At 34.1% G+C, this 21,400-nt stretch overlaps 4 protein-coding genes across 4 annotated transcripts; all 4 read left to right on the top strand.

The window, feature by feature from the left end:
* Nucleotides 1-792: 792 nt before the first annotated feature.
* Nucleotides 793-2,034, top strand: LOC109123150 (putative disease resistance protein RGA3). The gene is made up of 2 exons (XM_019222101.1): nucleotides 793-798; nucleotides 1,021-2,034. Exons 1-2 carry the CDS (start codon nucleotides 793-795, stop codon nucleotides 2,032-2,034), a joined length of 1,020 nt encoding a protein of 339 aa, XP_019077646.1.
* Nucleotides 2,035-12,747: 10,713 nt separating this feature from the next.
* Nucleotides 12,748-14,406, top strand: LOC104880611 (uncharacterized). The gene is made up of 5 exons (XM_059739567.1): nucleotides 12,748-12,804; nucleotides 12,969-13,082; nucleotides 13,179-13,556; nucleotides 13,857-14,084; nucleotides 14,158-14,406. Exons 1-5 carry the CDS (start codon nucleotides 12,802-12,804, stop codon nucleotides 14,404-14,406), a joined length of 972 nt encoding a protein of 323 aa, XP_059595550.1. The 5' UTR covers nucleotides 12,748-12,801.
* Nucleotides 14,407-14,522: 116 nt separating this feature from the next.
* Nucleotides 14,523-16,970, top strand: LOC132254364 (uncharacterized). Its single transcript, XM_059739844.1, has 4 exons — nucleotides 14,523-14,688; nucleotides 14,778-14,882; nucleotides 14,954-15,023; nucleotides 15,555-16,970. The coding sequence occupies exons 1-4, from the start codon at nucleotides 14,591-14,593 to the stop codon at nucleotides 15,660-15,662; spliced, it is 381 nt and encodes a 126-aa protein (XP_059595827.1). The 5' UTR covers nucleotides 14,523-14,590; the 3' UTR covers nucleotides 15,663-16,970.
* A 540-nt stretch (nucleotides 16,971-17,510) lies between these two features.
* LOC109123234 (putative disease resistance protein RGA3) lies at nucleotides 17,511-21,162 on the top strand. The gene is made up of 2 exons (XM_059739657.1): nucleotides 17,511-20,391; nucleotides 20,960-21,162. Exon 1 carries the CDS (start codon nucleotides 17,631-17,633, stop codon nucleotides 20,349-20,351), a length of 2,721 nt encoding a protein of 906 aa, XP_059595640.1. The 5' UTR covers nucleotides 17,511-17,630; the 3' UTR covers nucleotides 20,352-20,391; nucleotides 20,960-21,162.
* Nucleotides 21,163-21,400: the final 238 nt, after the last annotated feature.

Genomic DNA, 21,400 nt, shown 5'->3' on the forward strand with positions numbered 1-21,400 from the left:
TTATGTGTGTTTTTCTATCTTTTTAACTTCTCTAATTTTTTTTTAACAAATAGATTCCAAATCTAGCCATTTTTAATAAAAAGATTTATTAATTTTTTAAAATAATTTGGAGCTCAAGATTCCATTCAATTAGTATTAGAAAATTAAGAATGCAAAATTGATCAAATTAATATTAAAAGGTCACCAACCTAAATTCATTTTCAAGGGTTTTACGAGTTTTTTCCTTATATATAATCATATTTTTAAAAAAATTATCACTAGGTAAATAAACTCTAAATTAAGGAAAATTTAATGGGTTGGATTTGCTAATGAGTCTAGTGATTTTTAAAAATAGTTTAAAAGCCAAATAAATATTAGAAATTTATGGATAAAAATTGACTTAGAATGACTATATTGTTTTATTTTTTTATTTTTTTTATTTGTATAGAATCTTTCTTTTTTCCAATTTTTTTTAATAGTGAAATGAATTTCAAATCAACTGAAACTTTTTAGTAAATTAATAAATTTAATATTTTTAAAAATAAAAATAAAACTAAAAAATGCATGATAATTATAAAAATTAATAAACCAAAACTTACAGTTATGAGTCGTGACTTTATTATTTCTACCATACAAAACTATATATTTTTTATTTTCTCACTAGGTAGATAAATTTAAATGAAACATAATTAATATTTTAAATTCTTTAAAGAATCTTTTAATTTTTAAGAATAATTTGGAATTTTAAATCTAATTAATTAATAATGGATTACATAAAAATGTTAGAATACTATATTCCTAATTGAGTACTAAATGTGTGTATGTAATGAAAACTCGGTTCATTTCTACCTTAAAAAAATAAAAAGGTTAAACTTTACTTGTTTTTAAATTCATTTAAAATGAAATAGTATTAGCAATTATTAATTATCTATTTTTGATAAAATAAATCAATTATGTTTTTATGAGGATGTTAATAGCCACAATTTTAGAATATTTATAAAAAAATATAATTTATGATTTAATTAATTATGCTCTTGTGAGGATGTTAATAGTCGTTTCAAACGAGTTGCTGGCCGTCGTGACATTGCTCTTAAGATTAAGGATATTAAACAACATGTTGATAACATTGCAAACCAGAGCAATCGGTTCAATTTTACATCCGGATTTAGCAACGAGGAACCACAGAGGCTTGTAACTATCTCTGCAGTTGACATTTTAGAGGTATGTGGTCGGGATAAGGACAGGGACACCATACTAAGGCAGCTGTTGGGTGAGAGTTGTGAACAAAACTTGGGCCCCTACATCATCTCCCTAGTTGGGCTGGGAGGTGTCGGCAAAACAACTCTTGCTCAACTGGCCTTTAACCACCATGAGGTGGAGGCCCATTTTGATAAAAGAATCTGGGTCTGCGTGTCTGATCCTTTTATCCCAGTAAGAATTTTTAGGGATATTTTTGAAGGCCTTTATGAAAAGTCTTCCGATGTCCATAATCCTGAAGTTCTACAGAAAAAAATTCAAGCATGTATTGATGGGAAGAAGTTTCTCCTTGTGCTGGATGACGTGTGGAATGAAGACTATCAGTTGTGGGAACAATTGAAGAATTGTCTCAAGTGTGGAGGTGGTGGGAGTAGAATTTTAGTGACCACTCGCAATGAGAGCGTTGCTAGGATGATGAGAAGCACATACATGCACTCCTTAGGAAGCTTACCATTAGAGCAATGTCGGGCATTATTTTCCCAAATAGCTTTTCGGGGGAAGAGTACTGACAAAATTGAAGAACTAGAAGAAATTGGCAAAAAAATAGCAGACAAGTGTAAGGGGTTACCTCTTGCCATTAAAGCTTTAGGGAGTCTAATGCGGTCCAAAAATAATAAAGAGGATTGGGAGAATGTTTTGAATAGTGAATTGTGGGAATTGGATGTTTTTGAGGAAAAACTGTCTTTTATATGCTTTCCCATCAACTCAGAGGAACATGATGGGATAAACGCAAACAATGCACAACCAGATTTTATCCCCTCTTGTGAGAACCTAATAGGAATCAATTTAATAGAGTAACAACAATTCACTCAATGCAACAAGAATATGAACACCAACAATTTTTAGCGTGGAAAACCTTTCCAAATGTGAGAAGTAAAAACTACGGGACCCTTAGGCCACTTAAACCCTCCACTAATATAATCAATGGGTTACACAATTCTCTCTAAATGAGACTAGAGGTTTACATCAGCCATATCTCAAGACAATTAGTCTTGGCAAATACAAAACAACTTGCATAAAACAATAGAGAGATCTCACCAAAACAGAGTCACTGTTCCCGGACACAAATCACCACTGTTCCAAACTCCAAATCCAATCTCCACCGTTCAAAATGAAGATCAATGAGTTAAGAACGTGCTAACCAAAAATTATCTCGATCAGACCATGGATTAATCTTGATCAAAGCTGAAGATCAGAACTACCCGGGTGAGAAGAAATCAGCAACAAAGATGCACTGTTCACGGACTGAAACAACAACCTTCCGGAACTCCAAATCCGATCTCCACCGTTCAGATTAGAGATCAATGAGTTGAGAATCTCTCCTTCAAATTTCAGGTCGATTGGACCACACATGAAGCGGGATCGGCCGTTTGATGAAATCTGGACAGTAAAGAGAAGAAAAGAAATCAGCGTTTTTCTTCTCTCTAACTTCAAAAATCAGTGGCTCTTTTTCTTTTTCTCTCTAACTTTCTCTTCCTTTTTCTTCTTATTCTCCTCCTAAGGCTGCAAAGATGAAGATGAAGAAGAGAAAAGGATTTCTTCTTCCCTTTTATACATTAAGGCCTAAGAAGCCTTAAATGTTTGGGCTTTGGGCTTTCCTCCACAAGAAGGAAATAACCCAACCCAACAGAACATTCTGCAAACTTTTATGAAAAAAGAGCATCATATGGGATAGCCGTAAGCCTGTAACCACATTCACAACATCACTCTTTCATTTGCTTGAAATGAGGATCTTCCATTTCAAAATATCATAATTGATTTGATTGATTGCTTGATTTTAATATTGACCAAAAAATTCTCCCTTTCCATTTCCTTGTCAGAAATTTGTATATGAATGACGTGTGATAATTACATGCACCCTTTGCTTATCATTTTACACCCACTACTACAAAAATAGAAAATTATGACGCTTTAATCCTTGGCGCTTTCATAAAGTATCGTTATATTTGGATATACAATGGCGTTTTTTCAAAAGGGTCATTTTTTATATTAGTTTTTTTAATTTCATGGCGCTTATTTAAAGTATCATTGCTTGTTGTGGCATTTATAAGAATAACTGGTTATTCCATGACACTTTATAGCAGTGTCATAGTCGTGATATTTCATGGCGCTTATATTAGGTGACATTAAATAATAGTATATATATATGTTCTAAATATATATTAATTAAATGCTTTTCCCTTTCTACACTCACCCGCCAGACATTCCCTCCACAATTTCAGAACTGAAGACACTAAAATGCCCTAATCCATTCCCCTTGCAAAGTCATTTGACTCCACATCAATTGCCAAAATCCATTCCTCTTGCAAAGTCCACCACTAAAATGCCCTAATCCGTTGGAGTGGCCATGTCTAACTTCCATGCATGGGAGGTTACCAGCAGAGCATCATAGTTACAGGTAAATCTCTTTCTCAAGTACTGTCTTTTTCCTCAAACTTGAATAGATTAGTACAAATGAAGACAAATGGAAGGGTTTTCATTGTTCCAAAAATCTAATATTATTGTTTCATAGATGGGAAAATTATTTTGGAAGGAGAAAATCAGGGTAATGGTATCCCAAATAAATACAGTGCATTTTTTGTTCTTCTTGTTGAATGGTACGCTGCAAGATGTAATACGTATAGTTCCAGCTTCTCCTTTTAGTTGTGGTGGGAAGTGCTGCCTTGTTTTTGCGTAATGCCATAGAGATGTAGCAGCCAGCAGTGATCGGGATGGAGGTTGAGGGTAATGTGGTGGGTGGCTCACACACCAGCACAAGGGCGTGGGAAAGGAGGTGTAGTCTCTGCCGCCTGTAGGTATGGACGTGCCGTGTTCGTACACTAAGGAGAAGACAGGTTCGGCTGCAGCTGTTGAGAAAGCTTCAGAATGGAGGATTTTTAAATGGTATTGAGAGGGGAACAGCTGGCAAAGGCATGACGTGTTTTAAAATTTTCTTTGGTGGGCTTGGGTTTGAGTTTTAGTTGTTGGGCAGCCAAGGATTGGGGGAGGCACCAGGTCCAAAATATATGGGCTTGGTTTAAAGAAGAAACTTCTACAGAATGTAAATAATAATAGTAATTTAAATTTTACTTTAGGGGATAGGAATTTGGACCTTGGATGTGGCTGGATTTGGGCCCATCCGAAGGCCTTGTTTGGTCCACCTCATCCCTCCTACAAAGTCATGACTGATGACTGATGACTGGAGAGGCAAAACTCGTGCCTGGGAGGGAGAGGCTGATGTCGGCATCGTGCTGGGCGGTGTTGAAGGAGTTGGAGGAGATGAGGACTGAGGCATCGTAGCCTTCGACCATGCAGTCGTGGAAGAAGAGGCGGAGAGTGGCAGTAGCTGATTTCCTTGGTGCGTCTTTGAAAGGCTGTCAGACAAATTTGGTGCGTTGAAAGGATTCTAAACCTGCCGCTGTCATTGTTCTAGCTGCTGCATCCTCTCTCAATATCCTCTGCCATGGCTACGACACCATCTTCCACTGCTGAAATTTCCTCATCCATTGAAACATCATCTCTTCTGTTGTCTGCTGCACATTGATATTCCCAGCCAGGTATCGTCCTTAGCGGCATCGTCGTTGACCCAGGTTTTTAAGTCCTTGCCTCCTAGCACTCTTGGTGGACCTCCATCTGTCATCTCCACCACTGCTCTTCCTCCCTTCTTGACTCAGGTATCAACTTTGTCATCTCCTATTCTCCTCAAATAAATTCCTTCACCCTATTCTTTTCTTCTTCTTATTTCTCTACACCATCATATCCTTCTGTTCTTCCTTCTTCTTTGTCACATTCTTATCAGTTTTCTATTTCGAATTTTGTCTCATATTTGATATTACCCAAAATCAACTTTGATACTAAGGCTAGATGAGCTTAATGTTCCTTGACTTATAAGCTTCGTAGGCGAACTCATCCAAGATGTCCTCCATATCATAAGCCATATCTTTCAGATTGCCCAGCCACTCTTTCACAGAGCGATCCGTGATCTGCTTGTCCTCCGCGTCATTAAGCTCTTCACGAATATCCGACAATTCTATCTCCCATTTCTTGAGATCAGAGTACACCCATTGTTGGCGTGCAAAGTCGAGCAAATCAGTGGATAAAAAGGTGAAGCAGAAAGAAGGGGGTCTGCTGTGTGAAGGCTTTAAATATTAGAAACCCATTTTCATTTAAATTTATTTGAAGGTCCTTGTAGAGACAGCTGGATCATATTTTTGGAGTTTGAGATGGCCTGACTGCCCACCTGCATGCCACTGTTGGATTATATTTATTTGTGTACTTTAAATATGTCTCAATTTTATTATAAAATTTTCTAATTTTTTTAATGTAAATATATATATATCCCTCTTTTATTATTATTTTTTTATTTGCATGATATTTCTTTCATACCAATCAAAACTATGAAGAAATTTTTATTAAAATTCATAAAATATCTTGTTTTTGTTGCATGGATATGTTTCATTCCATAGTAGCAAAGCTAAACAAAGGAATTCTTATTGTATTAATAATGGTCTTCATGATCTACTCTCATGCTTTTCTAATTTTCTAATTAGAATACACCTTACCATAAATAGGTTCAGACACAACCAGTTTCTTTAAATACATCTAATATAAAACAACAATAACAGTCTAAACCATAAAATTTGAAGTACTAAACTATATGCCATGAAGCAATCAAATTTCTTACTCAATATTAAACTCTGCTTGGATGGCGAGAAATCGTTGGAAAATAGAAGTAATCAAAATTTGTAAACTTCACTCAACTAAGCTTGATACTCTTTAGCAAAAAGGTTCGAGATTAATGTTGACTCAAGAAATTTCATTAGTATGGGTGACAACTTACTAGGAACTTCTAATTATAGACTTGAAGAGTTTATGGACTTCTTCAAATTTCATATTATCGGGTGCCATTATATTTAGTCAAATTTTGAGGGGAAATGAATTAAATTAACCCTTTAAAAATATTACTCAAAATATGGTAATGGAATATTTCAAAACTTGTATCATTTGTGTGGATTGAAATAGAATATTGCTTTTAAAATGCAATTTCTAACTTTCTATTTTAAAAACAAAAAATAGTAAAATATTTTGTATAAGAGTTGTTACTATTTTCTATTTTCAAAACAAAAAATAAGAAGTGAAAAAAAAATGAATATTAGCCTACTTTTAAAATTTACACTAATTACTTTTTAGAGAAAAAAAATAACTTTAATGTAGTGTAACCATATATACTTTGTATACATAAGGAATCAAAACTAAGGCATAGGATCATAGGTATTATTATTAGATGGTGCAACTAGTTGGAAAAATCAAAGGGTGGAATTGCTGGATGCTGAAGACCTAGCCTGTAACTTCTCTTTCACAATATGATACAACCTAACCAAGATGATTACGAATTGTTAAGCCACCTTAATTTAGACCAGACTTTTCTATCTCATTCGTTTAAGTTCTACCCATCTTGCAGTCATCTTTCTTGCCCTAAGGACTTGACCCGAGTCAGATAGTGTGGTTCACGGTTCACCCACCATTAGGTCATCACCAAAAGTCATAATCTCAAATGAAAAAGGGCACAAGGAATAATCTTCTTACCTTTCTCATCATGCATATATTTTATTTTATATGAGTATTAATTACCATTTAAAAAAAATAATAACTAAAATAGTTTGATTTTAATAATTTTATAAATTTTTAAAAATATCTAACCATTGTTGCACATGTGAAAATCTTTTTTTTCTTACTTATATGTTTTTTCTTCTTAGTTTATTTCTTATTTTAATTTATTTTGTATTTATTTGTTAATATCTACTAATGGATTTATTTTATATCTTTATTTATTATTTGTTTTGCATATACATATTTTAAGAGATAGTAACCTACATTGGACTACAAGAGGTGTGTGATGCAAGACTCGGGACAAAGACAGAGTGAGGAAGGTACACTATTTTTCCTTATACAAACCAACATATTTTAATTATAATACCATTTTTACTTTGGGTGGTTAGAAGAATATAATGGAAGCGTTATTTTAAATTTTGTTTAAATCTTATTGAGTACCTGAATTGTATGAGTTATTCCCCAGCTTAGTTTGATACCAAGGCCCAAATTTTGACCCAAGGCTATGACATAGACTGGTGTGACTTGATTCGCAAATCATGGGCCATACGTATGCTTTCTTATAATAATCTTGTTTAATGATGAAACATAGCAATAATTATGGAACAACTTTAGGTGTTTTATAATTATTAGATTATTGAATAAGTAATTGTGTTTTAATTTTAATCAAACATGCATGCATGAAACCTTAGAGTTCCCATTCAACTATCATTGTAAGATAAAAGTTTCTCTTATTACATACTAAAGACATTTAAGTTGTCAAAGGTGAAAAAGGTTTTATCTAAGCCACTTTCAAGTTGACAACTTTTAAATTGTCTAGAATGTGATAAAGATATTTTTTTTGCAATGATGTTTGAATTGTCCGATTGGACAGTGTAGGAAAACATAATATCTATGAAGTTAATTGCTTGTGCTTAATTCACTTTTTAGAAATTTTGGTAGTATTTCCTCTTGTTCTCTGGGTGCATATTTGAACAAGGTCACATATTATACCTTGTTCATTTTGTGTACTTGGAAAACTCTAGGGAAATGCTGCCAAAATTTCTTTAAAATGAAATTGAGTATATTGGCAATTAACACATAGGGATTATGTATTCCTACATGGGATAGGAACAACTACCTGATTTTGGATGATGGACATGTTAAAAGGCATAAAAACATGCATCAAAAGGTTCTATTGTCATATTGTTAATCCTTTTTTTTTATTGAGGATGAGGTTCAAATTTTTTATTACACTTGAATCCTAATTGTTTGTCCATAGAAAGTTTAAAAGAAATTTTGGATGTCACAAATGAGAAATTGAAAGTTTTGAGTGTTTTCTAAAGGTAACTTTTCTAAGTCTTTTCCATTTTCATTGTTTGCTTATGTTTGCTATATAGGAATTGAGTTCAACTATTATAGGCAAATGAATCGTTCCTGGATGTCAAAAGATAGAAGATCAAAAGACTATGAGGATGGGGTTGAAAATTTTATTTCATTTGCAGTTCAAAATTCTGCAAATCAAAACTCCATCAAATGCCCATGTCTACAGTGTGGAAATTTGATCTTCAATACTCCTCAAAAGATTAGAGAACACCTATTCTTTTATGGAATTGACCAAAGTTACCATACTTGGTTTTGGCATGGGGAGGCAGCTCTAAGTAGTGGACCCCCAACTACAAGGGTTGAATGTTTTGATAGAATTCATATTGGTAATGTGGATCATACAGTAGAAATGGTTGAAGCTGCACAAGATGATTGTAAGGCTAATCCAAAATTATTTGAAAGGTTGCTTGAAGATGCTGAAAAACCTTTGTATCCCGGTTGCAAAAACTTCACCAAATTATCTGCTTTAGTTAAATTATACAATCTGAAAGGAAGATATGGGTGGTCTGATAAAAGCTTCTCTGAGCTATTAAGCTTACTTGGTGATATGTTGCCTGTAAACAATGAGTTGCCATTGTCTATGTATGAAGCAAAAAAAACATTGAATGCATTGGGAATGGAATATGAAAAAATACATGCATGTCCCAATGATTGCATACTTTTTAGGAATGAGTTAAAAGATGCATCTTCATGTCCTACACGTGGAGCTTCAAGGTGGAAGGTGAATAGAAGAGGAAGCAAAAAGAGTAAAGGAGTTCCTGCTAAAGTGATGTGGTATTTTCCACCTATCCCACGATTTAAAAGAATGTTTCAGTCCTCAAAAATTGCAAAAGACCTCATATGGCATGCAGAAGGTGGAGAATTTGATGGAAAAATGCGTCATCCATCCGACTCGCCATCATGGAAGGTAATTGACCATAGATGGCCTGATTTTGCTGCAGAACCTAGAAACCTTAGACTTGCCATTTCAGCAGATGGCATGAATCCCCATAGTTCTTTGAGCAGCAGGTATAGTTGTTGGCCAGTTGTCATGATCACTTATAACCTTCCACCGTGGTTGTGCATGAAGAGAAAATTTATGATGTTATCTTTGTTAATATCGGGTCCACAACAACCTGGAAATGACATAGATATCTATTTAGCACCATTGATTGAGGACCTTAAAACCTTGTGGGAGATAGGGGTAGAAGCTTATGATGCATATCAAAGAGAGGTCTTTACATTAAGGGCTGTTCTATTATGGACAATAAATGACTTTCCTGCATATGGAAACTTATCTGGTTGCACAGTCAAAGGATATTTTGCTTGTCCAATCTGTGGACCGGAAACCTATTCACATAGGTTGAAGCATGGGAGAAAGAACTCATTTACAGGTCACAGACGTTTTCTTCCATGCAATCATCCTTTTAGAAAACATAGAAAGGCATTCAATGGTGAGCAGGAGTTTCGATCACCTCCACAACCATTAAGTGGAGAGGAAATACTATTGAAATTGAATGCCATTTGTAATTCATGGGGGAAAAAAAGGGGAAGACATGAAAAATCCAATGTGACTTATACCAATTGTTGGAAGAAAAAGTCTATATTCTTTGAACTTGAGTATTGGAGATATTTGCATGTTCGTCATAATTTGGATGTAATGCACATTGAGAAAAATGTTTGTGAAAGCATCATTGGTACATTACTTAACATCCCAGGGAAGACAAAAGATGGACTCAATTCTCGTCTAGACCTTATGGACATGGGCTTAAGGTGTGAACTGGCACCAAGGTTTGAATCGAATCGAACTTACCTTCCGCCTGCATGTTATACATTGTCTAGAAAGGAGAAGAAAGTATTTTGTCAAACTTTAGCTGAGTTAAAGGTTCCTGAAGGGTATTGCTCAAACTTTAGAAATCTTGTGTCAATGGAAGATTTGAAGCTTTATGGCCTGAAGTCCCATGATTATCATACACTGATGCAACAATTGTTACTAGTGGCATTGCGATCACTTTTGCCAAAGCATGTACGACATGCTATTGCTAGATTGAGCCTTTTTTTCAATGCTTTATGTAAGAAGGTGGTTGATGTGTCTACATTGGATCAGTTACAAAATGAACTTGTTGTGACATTGTGCTTGCTTGAAAAGTACTTTCCGCCATCCTTCTTTGATATCATGATTCATTTAACGGTTCATCTTGTTAGAGAGGTGAGACTTTGTGGACCGGTTTATTTTAGATGGATGTACCCATTTGAAAGGTTCATGAAAGTATTAAAGGGTTATGTGCGAAACCGTAACCACCCTGAAGGTTGCATTGTTGAATGCTACATTGCAGAGGAAGCTATTGAATTTTGTACAGAGTACTTATCAAATGTGGATGCAATTGGAGTTCCTAGTAGCACTAATGTTGACCATAAAGTTGGGGCGCCTATTCCTGGAGGTCATATCACCGAAGTTGATTGTAATTTGTTGTTGCAAGCACATCATTATGTGTTGGAAAATACAACTATCATCCAACCTTATATCGAGTAAGGGTCAACTATTTTGATTTTATGTGTAGATTACTTAAACTAATTTTGGAAACTTATTGTTACTTTATTATACATATCTTATAGAGAACACATGAAATGGTTGAAATTGAACAATCCTCGTCAATCTAAGAGACAAAAGTGGCTACAAGAAGAACACATGCGAACATTCACTCATTGGTTGCGAAAAAAGGTATTGAATTTATTCTAAAAATTGCACCATTCTTAGCACTAATCATAAAAAAATATTAATAACTATGGTCCATTCAAACAGGTAGAAGTTGCCATTGCTGACAAAGAACCTATATCTGAAACCTTAAGATGGATGGCACATGGTCCTACCCACTACGTGGCCAAGTATCATGGCTATGTTATAAATGAGTGTCAGTACAATACAAAAGACCGTGATGAGTTACGAGTTACCCAGAATAGTGGAGTTAGCATTGTAGCAACAACAATGCAAATTTCTAGTGCCAAGGATAAGAATCCAGTATTTGGTGAGCTATGTTTCTATGGTATTATTACTGAGATATGGGATCTTGATTATACCATGTTTAGGATTCCAGTTTTCAAATGCAATTGGGTTGATAATAAGAGCGGCATCAAAGTTGATGAGTTTGGCCTGACATTAGTTGACTTCACTAAGATGGCTCATAAATCAAATCCATTTATTTTAGCCTCCCAAGCCAAGCAAGTATTCTATGTACAAGACCAACTTGATCCAAGATGGTCAGTTGTTTTGTCAACTCCTGAAAGGGACTTCTCATTTTCAGCAAAGGATTCTGATGACTTCATGGATAATTCTATTGAACACCATCCTCTCATTACCACCTTGGCACAAGTTGAATCATTTGATACAATGGATGACTCTGATGTCATTTGCATTTGAGGAGACTGTGAGGGATTCTGGATTGATAACAAATCTTCTATGTAACTAAATTTATGACCTTGTTGTTTTGTTGTGAAGGTTGTAACTATCCCATTAACTTGTTAATATTGAAATTCTGCATTTCAGTAAATAGTTTATTTATTTTCTAAGTGGATTAAATTCATCATGTCTCTAAATTTATTGATTCCCTATTTCATGATTATTATTATACACATATCTCAGAGTGATCTAAAGGGTAATACAAGGATATCAATTTGTCTCAGCTCAAAGCTTATGATTTCTAGTTCCATAAGAAAAAAGTTTGGTGAGGATCTTCTAGTAAGTTTTTATTATTTTTAAATATTTCATGACAACATGTGAATATTGTTATCTAGCATGTAAATTGTTCCTAGTATGTTCATGTTACTAATATGAGTTCATGTTATAAAAAATTCAATTTTACTTGCAATTAATGGGTATACTTATCATTTCTCATTGATGTGTTATAGGCATGGATTCAAAGGAAGAGAAAACCCATTCACAAAAAAAATATAGAGGGACAACAAGGAAATCCATGATTATAAGGAATAGGAATAGAGGGATAAAGTTGGTCATAAAGTACAATGCTGATGGTATCTATGTAGGAGAATCTTCTGTGCACCTAACAAGCTACTTAGGTGTATTGGCACGTACGATGGTACCAATCAGATATAACACATGGCGAGATGTCCCTGAACAATTGAAGGATAAGTTGTGGGACTCTATTGAGGTTACTTTTTTTTTTTTAACATAAATAAGTTTTCTACAATCTCTATATTTCTTTCAAATTTTGAGAAACTAATGACTTTATAATTTGTAGATTGCTTTTACATTAGACAAGAAAAGCAGAAGGAATTGTATGCTTACATTGGGAAAATGTTTTCGATCTTTTAAGAACACGTTGACTGTGAAACATATTCTTCCTTTCAAAGATGAGCCAGAGCTTCTTAAGAAACCACCAGCTGAATATCATTTTATCGATGATGAAGATTGGAATATTTTTGTGAAAAATAGGTTGTCTGAAAAATTCCAGGTACAAATACAATTAACATTAAACATACTACATGCATCCACATATATATACTAAGCATCCATTTTAATTTGTAGGAATATAGGGAAGTACAAAAACAGAGAAGAAAGAAGCATATATTAATCATCATCTAAGTAGAAAAGGGTATGCTGGACTTGAAGAAGAGATGGTAAGTTTTTGTTGATTCTTATTGTGGTTTAATTTTATATGATTGTATAAGTAATGAAGGAATATTTTATATGGGTTTCTTAATTGTTTCTTTTCTTACAAAAAAATAGAAATAAAACCACATGTGTCATCTAATAACTATCTTTAATTTTCCATTTCTATTAGATGATTGAAGCTGGCTCCACAGAAAGCATTGATAGAAGTTTACTTTGGAAGAGGGCAATGCAAAAAAAAGATGGCAGCTATGATGATGTGGTCCTACCGGTAGTGGAAAAAATAGTAAGTAGACATTTTGTACCCAAAAATCACATCTTTAAGCACCTTATTTGGTTTTACTTATTTGAAAGTTAACTTCATAACTTCCTTTTGTTTTAGGATGAATTGATGAAAGAGTCTCAAGATAGTGGCATAAGCTATAGTGGGAGCAATGACATACTTTCTCAAGCACTAGGTACTCCTGAGTATACTGGTCGGGTTCGAGCTAAAGGGAAGCACTACACGCCTGGACGATATTTCAATAGTATGTCAGAACGTGTTGTGAGGGATTTTTTAAAAGCAACTCAAGAACGTCAAGCTAAGTTTGAGGCTGATGTGTTAGCGAGACTATCTCAGATAGGAGTTGCTACACCACAATCCGATGTGAGTAGTTCCAACATGAAATCAAAATTGTTGCTTCTACCAGAAGTAGTGGAGAAACCAATTCGTAAAGTTGAGGAGGAGACCTTACCTGTGAAAATAGAACCACACATGAAGGTGTGTTATTTTTAGTTTACATTTCCTAGTTTAATGACGTAATTGTCACAAATTCCTAGATAATTTTCATAAATAATTTATTCCAATTGCTTTTATTTTTGTTAGATTGATACTTACATTTTAGGTAGATTCTATTACAGTATAATTACTACTAGTAATATTCTATTCCACTACAACTATTACTTATAAAATATGTAACTTTATGTCTTAAATATAGCCCTAACATAGTCAATGCACTTTAAACTTCATTTATTGATTATTTTTTTATATTGAAATTAACAATTTAATTTACTTTTGAAGGCAAGAAAATGTGAGTTGGCAGTAGGGACCAGAGAAAATACAGTGGCTGGTGGAACAATTGTAATGGATTGTGGTCCCAACTACCTAGTTGTTTTGGATGCTCCCTATGAGTCAAATGCACCACTTCCTATTCCCATTCCTGGACAAGCTACAACAGTTGGAGCGGCAGTGGGCTACCAAGTTTTATGGCCAACCCATTTAGTCAATTTGAGTACTAAATTCATTAAGGTGTGTTATTTTCATTTGCAATAGTTTATAAAGATATGTATATCATTTGAAAACATGGTGCTTTCTTTTATAGGGATCTCACAAAGGGAAAAGACAAAAAACAACAGAAAATGACTTGAAAATTGGTGAAAACCCTCAAGATATCAACAATTTTGATGCATTAGTAGGTCTCATGCTAAATGAGGGGAAAGCACAAGGTGTGGAGGTCCCAAATGATGTATTTGGCGAGAGTTTTAAGACCTTCCTTATGAAAGAAGACATGGATATGATAATTTCATTTAAGGAAGTGTCGGCTAATTGTGTCATATATTATATATGGTAAATAATTTTATAACTTGCTAATGTGTGTTAATTTATATATATTTATATATATATATAAAAGTAAAATGGTCATTTCTTATCAAGGTATGTGGAATTTAAACAGGCACCTCCAGAAAAAGCTAAGTGATGCAAGGCTCACCGAACGATTTGCTTTTATCAATCCAGCTTTAGTCTCTAAAGCTGGAATGGGTGAGACAACAAAGGAAAATAGGTCAAGGTTGATTGCAAATCGTTTAATGCATGCAAAGCGTGCTGACTACATTTTGATTCCATATAACCTTGAGTAAGTTATGAAAAATATTAAGTTTTTTTTTAATGTTAAATAGCTTAATCAATGCTAATTACTAAATAATATCTAATGTACTATTGTAGTTTCCACTGGGTCTTGGTGGCATTGGATATGAGGACAATGACTGCGTACTACCTTGATCCGATGCAAAAGCAACCATGTGATGATCTTAAGGAAATTGTTAACATGTAAGTGTCTTCATCTCCATACTTGAATATAGTGCATAGTATCTAAAATGTTAATTTTCATTTCCATGTAGGGCACTACGAATTCATCCACCAGAGAAACAAAGATCATCAAAGAGAGAGCCAACACGGGTAAAAGTAGTGGTAAGTTACTTGGTTAGAGTAAGATATATCATATGACCACTTATATCAACCCTAAAATTTGAATATGGTTTTATGTTTTGTCACTTAGATAATAATGACATAAAACATCATGATATTAATGTTTTTATGGTACCATAATTCATATGTGTGCCTATAGTGCCCAAGACAACTAGGAAGTGTGGAGTGTGGTTATTATGTGATGAGATACATGAAAGATATAATTGTTGATCCAAGCCTCCTATCCACAAAGGTATATACTCATTAATAAATTTTATTAGTTTCTATACTTTAGTAATTTTTTGTTAACTTAACTATTCATCATGTATGTACAATTAATTATTAGTTTAAAGGGAAAAAATCGTATAGTGAAGTTGAGCTTAATGAAGTACGATCTGAGTGGGTTATGTTGGCAACTCAATTGATTCTTACCCATGCCTGAAGGTATAAATTAACATCTATAATGCTTGATTTTCATTATTAATGAAGTCCTGAATGGACTAATTTTTTTAATTTACCATCTTATGTATGCAGATGCCCTCATTTCAGTCCAGTAAGAGTTGTAGATCACATTTTGACAATTCTCATAAGTTCTCATCTCATGAGATAAGTAATTTTTTCCTCCATAGTGATAGAATATAATAGTTTTATACATAAACTATTTCAATATAACAAATCAAATTATTACATCATCACCAATGTTGTTACATGGAGAAGTTATTTTTGTTATTGTTGTATGGAGAAGAAGCATATAATTTGTGAACTCAATAAATCAAATTATTATATCATGATCATCAATGTTGTCATTATTATTGTTGTTGTTGCATAGAGAAGTTGTTATTGTTATATGTTTGGACTAAACAAATCAAATTATTACTAATATAATTATCACCATCGATCATCAATGTTATTGTTATTGTTATTGTTGTTGTTGTTGTTACATGGAGAAATTGTTATTGTTGTATGGAGAAATTGTTATTGTTGTATGGAGAAGTTATTGTTGTTGGAAAGGTTGTTGTTGCATCAACAGGTTGTTGTTGGATGGAGGGATGGTAGAGAGCTTTTTTTTTTTGTGTAGGGTTAATTATTATATTTGGGTTATAATTTTGGAATTGAAAATAAAGGCAAGTTTTAGAATGGTTGTTATTATGACATTTAACCAATGATTTGTAGGTTTCTATTGCCTTGGTTATGCTCTTTTAATTTTTAGTTTAATACTCTTTTTTTCCTTATGGAATGTTATTAGTTAACTAAATTTGGTAATATAGGAAAGTTGCAAGAAGAAATTAAGGCATTTGCAAATGGTTAATATTAAATGTCTTATATTACTAGATATGATGATTTATGATTGAAACTAATTATAAACCATACCTATTGGTATATTCATATATTTATTTATGAGAAATGAGTTTGATATGTTAGACATAGATAAGAAAATATTATATTACATTCCATATTGTAGAATTTATACCATTGAAAGCCTAACTTGTTTCCTCTAACTTAATAATGAACTAAAAAAGTATTTTAATATTTTATAAAAAAGTATCAAATTAAACAATTTTTCATCTTCATTGAAGCATAACATCTCATTAAATACCAAGTTATTCTCATTTGCACTTCTTTCATGGACCATTTATAGATTTAGATTTAACTTTCATTGCATGTATATTAACTAAACATTAATATTTGTTTCTTCTATTAATTTTTTTTTAACTGTATACAGGTAAGAGATTTCAAGTTCAGGAGTGGTTATGCAACCAGCAAAAATACTTTTGGCTTCTTCTTCTTCTTCTTGTAATATTATTTTTGATAAGGAATTTGGAGACCTTGTTTTTTGGTACATGTGTACTTGTTTTATATATGTTGAAGTTGGAAAATATGCTTGTAAGTATTTTGATACATTTACAAATTTGCGTATTAATTAACTATGTAGACATTAGTTCTTTATCATTATATTATTCCCAAATTTATTCAATTTCTTTTGGAAGATGTAGTTATTAATATTGAAGTTATTGTTTGGTACTTTATAAATAATCATGCAGCCAAAATTATATATAACAGGACATACAAAATATATCACTTCAACAGGGGGATTTTCAATATTATTATCCACATAAGATGACACTTTTTTTAGTGTCGAAATAGACAAATGATATTTTGGTCATTCCTTGGCGCTAGTGTAAGTGTTAACATAGGTAGATCAATAATGACGTTTTTTAAAGTGTTAATATAAACCAATCAATAATGACACTGTCTAGAAGCGACATGGTTGCCTGCACCCATTCCTTGAAAGAGGCGAAAAGGACGCTTTCGAGAAGCGTCATCGTATACATTTATTGACGCCTAAAAAGCGTCATTATTACCCTTTTTTCTTATAGTGACCCATAAATCCTAGAAGCATGCTGGAGTCAAATTTTTCAACACCGGCTCCAATAATTTTAACTAATGACCACACACGCCTAAATTATTCAACACCTGCTCCATCGCTCAAGCCAACCAGCGCAATGAAGCTGTAGATCCCATCCCCCCATCTCACTGGTCTTCTTCATTCATCCTCCATTCCTCCTCATTCATCAATCCCACTCCCGCCTTCTTCAACCCGGCTCCCTAATGGCGGATGCTCTCCTTTATATTGTCTTAGACCGGTTGGGTTCTCTTATCCAACAACAAATTCATCAGGAAGTTTCTCTGGTTGTGGGTGTTGAAACAGATATCCAAAGCCTCACCGACACACTCCAGATTGTCAGAGCTAATTTTGCAGATGCAGAGAAGAGACAAGTGAAGGACGAACTTGTCAAAGTTTGGTTGCAGAAGCTTAAAGACATCGCCTACCAAATGGACGACGTGCTGGATGAGTGGAGCACTTCCCTTCTCAAATCTCAGATTGAGAGAGCCGAAAGCCCTTCCATGTCCAAGAAGAAGGTAAGCTCCTGCATCCCCTCCCCTTGCATCTGTTTCAAACGAGTTGCTGGCCGTCGTGACATTGCTCTTAAGATTAAGGATATTAAACGGCAAGTGGATGACACTGCAAACCAAAGCAGTCGGTTCAATTTTACATCCAGATTTAGTAACGAGGAACCACAGAAGCTTATAACTATCTCTGCAGTTGAAATTTCAGAGGTATGGGGTCGGGATAAGGACAGGGACACCATACTCAGGCAGCTGTTGGGTAAGAGTTGTGAACAAAACTTGGGCCTCTACACTATCTCCGTGGTTGGGATGGGAGGTATCGGCAAAACAACTCTCGCTCAACTAGCCTTTAACCACGATGAGGTGAAGGCTCATTTTGATAAAAGAATCTGGGTCTGCGTCTCTGATCCTTTTGTCCCAATAAGAATTTTGAGAGCTATTCTTGAAGCCCTCCAAGGCCAGTCTTCTGATCTCCATGATCCTGAAGCTCTACAACAAAAAATTCAAGAATCTATTGATGGGAAAAAGTTTCTCCTTGTGCTGGATGATGTGTGGACCAAAGACTATCAGTTGTGGGAACAACTCAAGAATTGTCTCAAGTGTGGAGGTGGTGGGAGTAGAATTTTAGTGACCACTCGCAATGAGAGCGTTGCTAGGATGATGAGAAGCACATACATGCACTCCTTAGGAAGCTTACCATTAGAGCAATGTCGGGCATTATTTTCCCAAATAGCTTTTTGGGGGGAGAGTAACGACAAAATTGAAGAACTAGAAGAAATTGGCAAAAAAATAGCAGACAAGTGTAAGGGGTTACCTCTTGCCGTTAAAGCTTTAGGGAGTCTGATGCGGTCCAAAAATAATAAAGAGGACTGGGAGAATGTTTTGAATAGTGAAATGTGGGAATTGGATGTTTTTGAGGAAACACTGTCCCCTGCCTTGTTGTTGAGTTATTATGATCTGCCCCCGCCACTTAAACTGTGCTTCTCATACTGTGCGGTCTTTCCCAAAGATCGCACCATTCAAATAGACGACTTGATTAAGTTGTGGATGGCACAAAGCTACCTCAACTCTAAGGCAGGCAGAGAGATGGAGACAGTTGGGAGAGAGTACTTTGAAAACTTAGCAGCTCGGTCTTTCTTCCAAGATTTTGAGAAAGATGTGGAGGGTAACATAGTAAGGTGCAAGATGCATGATATAGTGCATGACTTTGCTCAATTTTTGACCAACAATGAATGCCTAATTGTGGAGGATGATTGTGAAAACCTAAAGACAAACTTGTCCCTTCAAAAGGGTCGTCATGCAACTGTAATTCTGGATGGAAGTACCAGATCCTCTCTCTCCGTCAATAACTGGAGGAATTTACACACACTTTTAGTCGTGTACGGGGGGAATATGTTTGACTCATTTCCACTTGATTCATTCCAGCAATTCAACTATCTTAGAGCAATGGATTTGAGAGGCAATGGCTCAATTGTAGAACTCCCAAGGGAGGTGGGTGAATTCATACATTTGAGGTACCTTAATCTATCAGCTTGTTGGAGATTGGTAACATTGCCCGAAACAATCAGTGAGTTATGCAATCTGCAAACCTTAGATGTTCGGCGTTGTTTTCATCTTGCAAAACTACCTCAAGGGATAAGAAGTCTAATTAATTTGAGACATCTTCAAATTGCAGGCTGTCTTCGTATGTGCAGAGGCCTGCCTAAGGGAGTCGGAAGATTAACATCTCTTCGAACCTTATCCTGTTTTATTGTTGGTGATGAGAATGGAAGTGATGTGTGCAAAATAGAAGAAATGAGAAACTTGAAGGAGCTTAGAGAGCTTGAAATAACAGGATTGGGCAAAGTGGAAGATGCAGGGGAGGCTGAAAAGGCAGAATTGAAGAATAAGAAACAGCTCTATGGTCTGTCATTAGATTTCCAACCATGCCGTCAACCAGTAGTGGTGAAGGAAGTGGCTGAAGCCCTACAACCCCATCCAAACTTAAAATCTCTGCGCATAAGATGGTATGAAGTCAAGGAATGGCCCAGGTGGACGATGGAGCCATCATTACCCCAACTAACACAACTTTTCCTTTCATTTTGTGGTAAATGTCAGTGCTTGCCTCCTCTGGGGGATCTCCCACTTCTCGAGAGATTGGAAATAGAATGGATGGGGCAAGTGAAATATGTTGGTGGTGAGTTCTTGGGATCATCATCAAAAATTGCATTTCCAAGGTTGAAGCATCTGTCTTTTGTATTCATGTTAGAGTGGGAAAATTGGGAAGTAAAAGAAGAAAAAGGGAGGAAAGTAATGCCATGTCTTCTTTCCTTGGAAATAGAAGATAGTCCAAAGCTTACGGCAGTACCGGACCTCCTGCTCCAGAGGACACCACCAATTAAAATAAAGTGGGATAAAGAGGAAATAGGTGGAAGCTCTTAACATTTGTCCATTGGCTTTGCACTGGTTGCCCTACATGCAAGTAATTATTCTATTTTCTTTTTAATTTTGCTTTTCTATAATTATTTATCTCATCTCTTTTTTTCCTTTTTCTTTTTCCTCTTTTATAAATTTATTTATATATTTTGGCAATTCCCTAATTATTTATAAATGTAAATTCATATATTTGTCGTCCCTTATTTTTTAAAATAAGAAGTAATAATAACTTTTATATAAAATATATCATTTTTAATACAAAATTTTAAACTTATCCTCCATATATTCTTGAAAACTACTTTCAATATAAAAATAGTAAAATTAATTTTTAAAAATCATAAATCTTTGAAGGTAAGTATGTAAAAGTTTCTTTATTTTAGATATTAGTTACTATTATTTAAAAATAAAAAATAAAAAAATAAAAAGTGCATTCAAACCATAGCAGTTTTCCATTTTAAATCAATTTGTTTTTCAAATTAAAAATTTCTTTAATTTTATTTTATTTTTTTTATTTGAAAGAAATTTAATTTAATTTCCCAAAGGCTTGAGAAATAACGAGTTGGAAACCTCTATTCCTTCCTCAAGTCTAAACTCAGGTAATTGATGCAATGCAGGTATGAAACGGATCCATCCATGGAGCATATTCTATCCAAAACAACCTTTCAAATCAAGAGATGTAATTGAGTTTTTGGTACGAGAGTGAGTCCATTATGGTATTGGATTTCATGATAAATAAATGTAAAGTTGTGATTCATATGTGATGAGAACACATTCCATTACATAAAAGTTTATCTTTTTTTTTTTTTCTCCTCCCTCATTTGTTGGTCAAAAAATACTATATGTAAATTATATATTCTTTAGTCTTTCTTGTTTTTTTATTATTATTTTTCATTTTTAAAATTTTAAAAATAAAATACAATTTAGTATAGGAAGTACTGCAAGAAGGAAATACAAATCCTATTTTTTTTTGTTTGATATTTTTTGTCAAATAAAAATAATAATAAATTTGAATAAATATATGAGAAAATTTTAGTGGGTTTAAACATTTTTTCAAA

Source organism: Vitis vinifera, chromosome 9 (genome assembly GCF_030704535.1).
Source record: "Vitis vinifera cultivar Pinot Noir 40024 chromosome 9, ASM3070453v1".
Taxonomy (NCBI): domain Eukaryota; kingdom Viridiplantae; phylum Streptophyta; class Magnoliopsida; order Vitales; family Vitaceae; genus Vitis; species Vitis vinifera.